Below are 10,926 nucleotides of genomic sequence, written 5' to 3' on the forward strand. Positions count from 1 at the left end.
AAAGCTACTCAATGCAGAGTTGGGAGTTTACAAAGAGATGATTTGATCAGCTAAAAAGGCTTTCTTTACCACTCGCATTCAGAATGCAAGTAACTCCTCTAAGGAATTATTCCGCACAGTGACTTCTCTTGCAGCTCCCAAAGCACCGGATATTCCCCCTAGTCGGGAATTATGTGAAGACTTGGCCAAATTCTTCCAGGGTAAGGTCGAGAAGATCTTTTATTTATTTATTTATTTATGGATTTTGTAAAGCGCTCGGCTACCCCCAATGGGGGTGTCCCGGCGCTAAAAAACTGATTGGCAAAGAAGAGAGGAAGTAGACTAAACAGATGCAAAAAGCCAAGTCTTCAGGCGTTTGCGGAAAATCACTTCAGATGGGGCAAATCTAAGATCAATAGGTAGACTGTTCCAGTATTTGGCTGCAAGGACGGCAAAGGCTCTGCCACCCATTCTTGTGCGACGGAATCTAGGCACACACATGAGGCGCAGATTGTTGGAGCGGAGATCCCTGACTGAGTAGGACAACCTCAGTCTTTTTCTTAAATAGTCTGGGCCCGTTCCATTCAGCGCTCGAAAGGCGAGAATGAGCGTTTTGAACTTAATTCGATTGACTATAGGCAACCAATGAAGCTCTTTGCGAAACGCTGAGATTGAATGTCTATAGGGGACGTTACCAATCAATCTTGCGGCCATGTTCTGCACCACCTGGAGACGTTCAATTTGGTACAGAGGGGCCCCTATATATAGACTATTCGCGTAATCCAGGTGGGAAGTAATTAAGGCCTGGGTGACAGTTCTACGTGCATCCATAGGTAGAAAAGGAAAAATCTTCCTCATCATTTTTAATTTACCATAGCAAATTGACGTGACCTTATTAATTTGGGGGCTGCAAGATAGGGTATCATCGAATATAAACCCCAGGTTACGGGCAGAGTGAACCGGGGTCGGTGGAGGGTTGAGAATCGTAGGCCACCATAAGGAAGGTGGAATGGTCATTTTTTGATTGAAAAACAAAACCTCCGTTTTATCGGTGTTTAGTTGCAGATGGTTGGAGGACATCCATGAGCAGATTTCACCAAGACAGTGGCGAAAACTGGAGAGGCTGGAGTCAGAGTGATCGCTGAACGAGAATATAAGCTGAGTGTCATCAGCATACGAGATCACTCTGACTCCACATGCCTCTATTACCTTGGCCAACGGGGCTAAATAAACATTGAAGAACAAGGGGCTTAACGCTGAACCTTGTGGGACTCCGCGAACTAGAGGTTTGGATTCTGATTCAAAAGGTCTGAGAAGAACCCTCTGTGATCGTCCTTGGAGGAAGGAGCCCAGCCATGATAAGGCAACGCCGCTAACTCCAATCTGCTTCATACGGTCAAGGAGAATTTTATGGGACACCGTATCGAAAGCGGCGGACAGGTCGAGGAGGACCAACATGGCCTCCTCGCCCTTGTCCACACACTCTCGCACAGTCTCTGACACTTCAAGCAGAGCGGTCTCAGTGCTGAACCCAGCACGGAAACCTGACTGGGAATCATGCAGGAGAGAGTTAGTCTCCAGATATTCCGCTAGTTGTAGTTGGACTGCCTTTTCCAAAACCTTCGCAGGTTTGGGAAGCAGAGAGATAGGCCGATAATTACTAAATTGTGTAGGGTCGGCATCAGCTTTCTTCAAGATGGGTACAAGCAGAGCTTCTTTCCAGGCAAGAGGGAACTGGCCTAGTTGTAAAGAGGCGTTCCAGATGGAAATAAGAGGCTCTAACAGTAGGGTAGACAACTCACTCATAATTTTAGGGGGAACCGGGTCCAAAGGGGAACCTGATTTGCACTGTAATAGTAGCTTACGTGCGAGATTAGGGGTGAGATCCTTAAGAACAGCTAAAGTGGGAGCAGTGTCCTGGTTAGTTGAACCCGGGAACAGGGAGAGGTCCAGAGCATCAGCTGGAGGGAAGGAGGAAGCAATTTTGTCAATTTTTCCTTGAAAAAAATCAGATAATCCATTACAAAGAGACTGACTGGCAAGATTAATGGGTGTCATGGCGGGGGGTTTAACAAAGTCCTTGACAATTTTAAACAGTGTTTTTGCCGAGTTGTCTGCGTCTTTAATTTGTGAGGTGAAGAACTCTTTCATGGCCAATTTTCTCGATTTAGAAAATTTCCTAAGGGCCATTCTATAGGTAGTTTTAGCCTCAAGGTCATACGTAAGTCTCCATTTACGTTCGAGTTTTTTGCAATGGCTTTTTTCTTTACGTAAGGCATCTGAAAACCAGGAAGCAGAAGGGCGAGATCTGGCAGATGACGTCGCTATACAAGGGGCAATTTCATCGATCGCCGCCGATAGAGAGGTGTTAAACTTAGTGACACAGGTATCAATATTTCCTAAGCTCGACTCAAGAGAGCAACTGAATATTGGCTCTAGGGTAGAGCAGGTGACCTTATGCCATTTTCTTCTATGGCCTAGCCCCAGTTCCACCCGGATAGGAGCCTGTGGGATCGGTATGTCAAATGCAAGCAAGAAGTGATCTGACCAAGTAAGGGGGAGAGCAGGGTGCGTAATAGTCCCAGGGAGGTTGGAAAAAATGAGATCCAGCGTATGGCCTGCTACATGCGTGGGACCATGGATAAGTTGCGTCAGACTCATGCTCTGGAGAGAGTCGAGAAGACGGATGGCTTGGGTACAGGTGGGGTCATCAACGTGGAGGTTAAAGTCCCCCAGAACTATAAAGTGAGGGTGCTTAAGGGATAGGTCCGTAATGACGTGTATCAGTAGTGACAGGTCTGAAGGAGAGGCCTTGGGGGGGTTATAAACTAGAATACCAGTGAGGTAAACAGCAGCGGAATCCGCAACAGAGAAATAGATGGCTTCAATCAGACCAATATTGGTGATTTTCTTAATGATAATGTTCAGATGGGTTTTGAACAGGATGGCAAGTCCACCTCCTATCTTTCCCTCTCGGTTGGCCCCTAAATAGCGATAGTCTGGGGGGGTGGCTAAAAAAATGTCTGGATTTGAGGTATCTTTAGTCCAAGATTCCGTAAGGAATAATATATCCCAACAGTGATTAGTAAGGATCGCCCAGATTTCAGTGGCATGACGGGGGAGGGAGCGACAATTTATCAATGCAAGTTTTAACGGGCAAGAAGACAAAGCGACGGGAGGAGGAAAGGCCCGTTCGCTCCATGGGGGAATAGCTAGGAGGCAATGGGAGCATTGAAAAGAGCGTCCATCTAAGTCAATAGGGGAGCAGCGATCAGGTAAGGGACAAGAGCCCGCTCCTACCTGTATCAGCTGATCTCTGGTCCAACTAATGCCGGTCTCTCTCACGCCCAGGGCAGGGGGACTGGCCCTCGGCCCGGGACAGGCGCAGACGGGCGCAGACGGGCTTGCCTTAGGCGCGCCTTCGGCGCGCCATCGGCGCGCCCGCTGCGCCCGTCCGCTGCGCGGGCGGGATATGTAATTGCTTTTACACATGACAGGAGGGTGGGAGTGGTCGCGAAGCTGTACCGCTACCCTCCCTACCTGCCTTCCCAAGATGGCGGCGTACTTCCGCGTCTACCGGCGTCAGCGCTTGCAATCGGCTGCGCCGGTAGAATGAGGCTTCTGTCAATAATCACGGAGGAGAAGTAAGTCTCTCCACAACTAGCGTAATTACCAGGAATTAAAATCGCACCTCATAAAATATATACAGTGATTAAAAGAAGGTCCTGGATGAGTACAGAAAATACACAACACACGTGCATAAAGCAGGGAAGAGAAGAGCGCCCCCGGCTTCCGCCTCAGGGGAAAGTTCCCAATTCAATTTTTACACAGGGCTGACTCACCAATCCTTAAGTAAGGCGGGAGGGCGGGAGTGGTCGCGAAGCTGTACCGCTACCCTCCCTACCTGCCTTCCCAAGATGGCGGCGTACTTCCGCGTCTACCGGCGTCAGCGCTTGCAATCGGCTGCGCCGGTAGAATGAGGCTTCTGTCAATAATCACGGAGGAGAAGTAAGTCTCTCCACAACTAGCGTAATTACCAGGAATTAAAATCGCACCTCATAAAATATATACAGTGATTAAAAGAAGGTCCTGGATGAGTACAGAAAATACACAACACACGTGCATAAAGCAGGGAAGAGAAGAGCGCCCCCGGCTTCCGCCTCAGGGGAAAGTTCCCAATTCAATTTTTACACAGGGCTGACTCACCAATCCTTAAGTAAGGCGGGAGGGCGGGAGTGGTCGCGAAGCTGTACCGCTACCCTCCCTACCTGCCTTCCCAAGATGGCGGCGTACTTCCGCGTCTACCGGCGTCAGCGCTTGCAATCGGCTGCGCCGGTAGAATGAGGCTTCTGTCAATAATCACGGAGGAGAAGTAAGTCTCTCCACAACTAGCGTAATTACCAGGAATTAAAATCGCACCTCATAAAATATATACAGTGATTAAAAGAAGGTCCTGGATGAGTACAGAAAATACACAACACACGTGCATAAAGCAGGGAAGAGAAGAGCGCCCCCGGCTTCCGCCTCAGGGGAAAGTTCCCAATTCAATTTTTACACAGGGCTGACTCACCAATCCTTAAGTAAGGCGGGAGGGCGGGAGTGGTCGCGAAGCTGTACCGCTACCCTCCCTACCTGCCTTCCCAAGATGGCGGCGTACTTCCGCGTCTACCGGCGTCAGCGCTTGCAATCGGCTGCGCCGGTAGAATGAGGCTTCTGTCAATAATCACGGAGGAGAAGTAAGTCTCTCCACAACTAGCGTAATTACCAGGAATTAAAATCGCACCTCATAAAATATATACAGTGATTAAAAGAAGGTCCTGGATGAGTACAGAAAATACACAACACACGTGCATAAAGCAGGGAAGAGAAGAGCGCCCCCGGCTTCCGCCTCAGGGGAAAGTTCCCAATTCAATTTTTCTACTTTTTACTCCCTTGATCACCTAGTTATGGCCAATCCTCCACTGACTAACCCAGAGTTCAGAGACTGACAGCCATACAGGAGAATTACTCAACTTCTCCCCTATCACCGAGGAGGAGGTCAGGACGTGGATACAAAGGATTAAATCAGGCTCCCCCGGTGACCCCTGCCCAGCCACTATTTTAAAAACTGTCCCATCCATCATTGCAGCTAGACTCACTCCGCTTTTCAATGACATGCTGGAAAGTGGTGAGTACCCCATGCGCTGGAAACAAGCATCGATCCTACCGCTTCTGAAAAAACCTAACCCAGATGTGGGCGGCTTGAATAACTATCGGCCCATCGCTATGTTACCTTTACCAGCTAAAATCATAGAGGGTTTAATAAACACTCAGCTGAGCGCATTTCTAGGGAAAGCACAACGTCTGGATGTATCTCAGCACGGATTCCGGCCAGGACATAGCACAGAATCAGCTCTGATCAAATCTGCTGAAGATATAAGACAAGTGATGGATGCAGGTGGTAGAGCCGCCCTGATCATGCTGGACCTGTCAGCAGCCTTCGACACGGTCCACCATAGGCTCTTGGTGGACCGGTTGGGGGCCTGCGGAATCCAGGGAAAGGCCCTTAAAATTTTGCAGGCCTTCTTTGCCGGCAGGACTCAGGTGGTGGCTATGGGAGACTACGAATCGGCCCCTTTCGTACTCCCTTGTGGAGTCCCTCAAGGCTCGTCCTTGAGCCCCACCCTTTTTAATGTGTACGTCTCCACCCTTGCGCCAGTCATAAGATCTTTCGGCCTTAACGTAACATCTTATACAGATGACACACAGATTGTAGTGTCTCTGCTACCGGGTGGAGTGGACGACAAAGCGGACAGGTTCAGGGACTGTATGCGTGAGGTGAGTAATTGGATGGCAGAAAACTGTCTTAAATTGAACTCAGCGAAGACTGAAGTCCTGCTATTTGGGGCCAAAGATAACTTTTGGTCCCCAAGATGGTGGCCCGAAGAAATGGGGATAACCCCCTCTCCAGTCACTAAGGTTAAAAACCTGGGGTTCCTGATGGATGACACTCTTTCTTTCAGGCCTTAAGTCAACGCCTTGCCTTCATCCATCCACTATATCCTAAAAACTATACGAAAAGTGCTGCCTTTTATCCCCGACGTACACAAAAAGACCGTAGTAATGGGATTAGCAATATCCCGCCTAGAATATTGTAACAGCCTGCTTTTAAATGCCCAGCAGGGGCTGTTAAATAAACTACAAATCTTACAAAACGCAGCTGCCCGTTTGATTACGGGAACCTCCAAATTCTCTTCGGTAGCACAAGATCTGGTAAAGCTCCATTGGCAACCAGTGCGAAAAAGAATAGCCTTTAACTCGCTTTGTGTAGTTTTTAAAGCATTGAAGGGTTTGGGCCCTCACTGCATGACTGCGTTTTTTCAGTGGTACAAACCGACCAGGTCGCTCAGGTCTTCGGATCAAGGACTGATCTTAGTCCCTAAAGTCAGGAAGGCTCTTTTGGGATGGGTGGGGGGGGGGGAGGGGGGAGGAGATATGGGATTCTTGTGGTAATGTGCAATGTTTGTTTTTCACCAATCGTGTCATTGTGCAATGCTTTCTTTACACATTGTTTGAGATGCCTTGGACTTCGTGTGGGTGCTATTATAACAAATTAAAAAAAACCTTAGCTCTGAGTCAATTCTCTTTTTCATGGAACTGATTTTCTCATAGCTACGCTTCCACAAAAGCTGTACTTGGTTAGTTTATTTTTTTATTCTAATGCTGGAATAATGAAACTTAAGTGACTATCGCATTGACATGGGCCTGTAGATCGGTGTATGCAGCTCTGGGGCTCTTTACGATACCTATGATCATTCAAGGATCTGCTATTGGGGTGAATTTGCTTGAACGCCCATCCTGGGTAGAGTGGCAAGTGTGAGCTTCCTCGGTTTGTAACAACCGTGCTTTTCTGTGGAATGATGAACCTTATATTATTTGAAAATTGTTTTAGAACCCTTTCCAGATTGATAAACAGTAACAATTGAACAGAGTATGCAACACAGAATACTAATAACCTTAACTGACATGGAAACTGTAAGAGCGAAGGCTTATGAATGTTGGCTATTTTATTCTAAAATGAAAAATGTTAATATGTGTGTATATTATTTGTTAGATACGTTTACATTTATCTACTGCTAGTTCGTGGTGAGTAGAAAATGAATGTTAGAGGTGTATTAAAATATAAGGCCGTAGAAACTTAAGATGGTGTACCCCTCATGCTAGGAGTACCTATACTACTCATGACAGGTCATCATTTTACAAGGATGGCTACCATAATACTAAGGTGGCACAATATGTGAAGGCCACCTTTAAGACAGGATTGACCACCATAATGCCAAGGAGAGCACGATATGTCAAGTAAGCCTACAAAAATGCAATGGGTGCTATTATACTATGGACCACAATGTGCCAAAGACTATATTTCAAGGCACATTGACATGGCCATAATTATGCCAATGAGTACTTTGAAGACCACTATATGCCAACAACATTATTATTTCAGTGGTGTTCACGAGAACGCAGAGTACTCAAGATAACCACATTACATAAATATACCAGGGATGCACCCCCATCTAATTCCCACCGGCATCCATACATTCGCCACACACAGAGGTTGGCAAGGACATGCACACATGCTTACTTTTAGAAGCACACAAACCATACCTCTGCCGTTGACACGCAAACTAGCAGCTACTGGATTGAGGCGAACGAACAGCAAAAATCGCCGTATGCCATAATAATCACGTGCTGCTAAGGGCGAAGAGCCTTTAGGGGTGTGCTGATGCCAGGCGGATTACAATAACACATTGAATGGTTTTAGGCTTCCCTCAGCTCAAGTTAGAGAGTTGCAGTACGCTGCTGTAACAAGAGCACCTCCCTGACCAGTGGTGTGAATGGACACAAACTCCAACTGTACTGCAAGACTATCGAAATAGAGCTCTATAGAACCCCAGGCAAGATAACATGACTACTATGATTTAACCAGCAAATACACAGTGACAGCGTTCCACAACCAGAGAACAGTGCATGGTTCAAGCCATTCTGAAGCTGAGCAGGGAAATACATTCTCACAAAATGTACTCACACACAAGTATGATGACCACAAGATATAAAAGCTGGTCACTGCATGGTGGCCAAGTATCTCTGGTTTATGCGTCCCAAAGGTATCCACTTATTGCTTTTTAAGCATACTCTTTCTTCAACTATTACCTCCGTTTCTGGTTAGAAGCCTAAAGCAGGTATTATGTAAACAAATTATACTGGCTAAAGATCTTGTACTGGCTGAAAGCATTACAGAGAACGGTGGCCACATTACCGCCTAGGCGTGATCCACTCTGCGTCTCTGTGTTTTGATGGACAGTGGGTGGCCTCTGGGATGCCGAGCCTGCGTTTATACACTGGCCTCCCACATTTCAGGGTGCCCTGGCATCCCGAGTGACCCCGAGGCAGCAGCCCGCCGTCCACACTCACCCAGAACCAGCACCATCTGCCCGCACAGACAGTAATAGACGTGCAGCGGCTTCTCGCCATCGTCGTACTCCTCCCGGTCCCGGGTGTCCGAGCACACCACTGAACGCGACACCACCTTCGGCATCTTCCTGGAGTCCCGGTAACTTGGTGCGTTTCAGTGACGTCAGGGCGCCGCTGGAACCGCTCTATCTACACATAAACATCCTGTACCAGCGCGAGGTATGCTACAATCATGTTGTGCTGCGAATCGTGACGCCATTACGTCAGACGCGTGCCGGAGTGATGCGCATGCTCAGTAGAAGAGGATTTGTAGTCTCTCAGCTGCTTCTGAGATTGATGTCACACGCAGTGTCAGGCGTGTCAAAGAAGTTTTTTCGAAAACTGAGCGTGTCGCAATGATCTGATCACAGGTGTGATTTAATCCGGGCAAGATCATTGGGTTGGCTCATTGTAAGTAAGAATGTTATTCTCCTGCTCAATACAGTATACCTCGATTTGACTAAATTGGGATTGTAGTTTAGCAAAAACAAACAAGTTTCCAGTTTGTTTATGTGTGGTGTTTCAGAATTTACAGTGTGCCTCTCTGTGACATTTTAGGAGTTTCCTTGTAATCATTTGAGTGACTGTATAGCGGTTAATTAAAAGAGAAATGAATTAATTGCAATAAAGTTAGGTTAAGAAGTTAGCCACTTTTGACCATACTCATAGCTGCCAAGGTTTCAGATTGCCATGTGTGACATTTTTATATTTTAAGAGTAATTATGAGTGACGTTTAAATGAACATGAGTGACACTTTCTCACAAGCAAAATCAAGCTATGAATATGAGGAAAACAGAGAAATATGAGAAATTACACTCATTTAAGGGACGAGAAACTCTAAATTAACTGGTGCACGGCGTAATAAATAATTGTTAAATGACTTCCATGTATCAGAGTCATGCCTAAGTCATACACTTGGAATCATACAAATATCAGAAAGCTCATTTGTAATATATTAAAACAAGACTGCACACTAGCCCAGGAGCTGTTTTTTTTGGTTGTGTGTTGTTTTGAGGCTTGTGCTTCCAGCCTTTGCCAAACGCAAATTGCCAGCCTTTGTGGTGGACCCCTCCTTCCCGTAAAATCAGGAAAGCATATGGTCTGGGCCTCTCTCTGACATCAAGAGGGAACCGATGTCAGAAAAGCCCCAATAACATGAAACATGCAGTTAGATACCTCAAACGGCGCCGGTCCAGCCTTCTGAGCATTACTACCAGCAGGCACCTGATCGCGCCGTGCGAGACACAGGCAGGTAAATGTAACATATTTCAGCTGCAGATGGGATTGCGGTGGTTATGCCACTCCATCAGCAGCAGCGATAGACTCTGTGATAGACTCTGCCAAGGCTGGCCAGGAGGCTGCAGTCATTGGCAAGATCAGGGTATGAACTACTGTGGGCCACTGGAATAGGAGTTTGCCGCCCGGTGTCCCCAGCCCGCCTCCAGTCTTCTCCAGGATGGACAGTGAGTTCCCCCACTCACAGGTAGCCATAGCCACCGCAGCGATCCATGACAGGAGCCACATCACACACTGTGCATTTAGCACCTTGCAGTAGCCGCATGCCATTTATTAGCACACCAGCTTGAATATACAGTTCCCGCCCAACATCCAATGAGCACCAGACAACTAAACGCCTGAAGTAATTGAGCGTGGACATGAAGTATACACACATTTATCAACTACCTCCGCCAGCTAGCAGGCACTCAGCTGCTCCCCGGGCCGTTGCAGTATTCGGTCTCTCTCCTTCAGCTCCTCCTGCGTGTGCATGCAGTAAAGGCAAAATGAGCATTGCCGACGACCGTGGCACTGGTACGTATCGGGGCTATATGGCTGTTCAGCGGGCCGTCCAGTGAAGCGGTCCAGACAGCCTTTGCACCCCGTGTCAAACACTCCTGTATTGCATGGCTGGGTACGGCAATTAATAATTGATGCGGCTGCGGAGCTGACAGCACATTGGGATGTGCCCTATGCATGCCATGTGAGCTGCAGCAGACAGCGCAATGCTGAGGGCCGCACCATGATTGTATTTGACGCCAGCCCCTTACAGCAAACTCAACTCCAGTCGAGTCCGACTCCGGCCCCGCCTCGTTTCCTGTTCGAGGTCACATTCGCCCCCCCTACTCCCTCCACGGTGCCACAGAGCTGCCTGTAACGCAACCCCGCCCGGGTTTCCAGGCAGCAGCCGGGCAGATTGTAACATTGTAGAAGGGCACTAGTGAGAGCAAAATCTTTTAACTGTTTAGTAAAAATGAGCCTGGCAAGTAAAGTCTGCTGTGGCCCGGGCCGGGTGCATGGCACAGAGGTGTCGAGGGCCGTTTCAGTGCTGTCAGCAGAGTGCCGGTCAGTGGCAAAAAATGTGTGACAATGCATTTCAGTGCGGTGTTGCGGTAACACCTCACTGAAATACGTTAGCGTCACGCTTGATGCGTGATACTTGGCAGGACTGCATACTGATAA

The 10,926-nt window shown here is 47.7% G+C and overlaps 1 protein-coding gene across 1 annotated transcript in view; it reads right to left on the minus strand.

Annotated features, from left to right (window-relative positions):
• STEEP1 (STING1 ER exit protein 1) overlaps positions 1-8,701 on the minus strand; it is an 84,071-nt gene extending 75,370 nt beyond the window's left edge. The window contains exon 1 of the mRNA XM_086918341.1: positions 8,431-8,701. Coding sequence (XP_086774467.1) covers positions 8,431-8,554 — 124 coding nt within the window. The 5' untranslated portion in view covers positions 8,555-8,701. The remainder of the gene's footprint in view (positions 1-8,430) is intronic.
• Positions 8,702-10,926: the final 2,225 nt, after the last annotated feature.

This window comes from Lissotriton vulgaris, chromosome 4_1 (assembly GCF_964263255.1).
Source record: "Lissotriton vulgaris chromosome 4_1, aLisVul1.2, whole genome shotgun sequence".
In the NCBI taxonomy this organism is placed as follows: Eukaryota; Metazoa; Chordata; class Amphibia; order Caudata; family Salamandridae; genus Lissotriton; species Lissotriton vulgaris.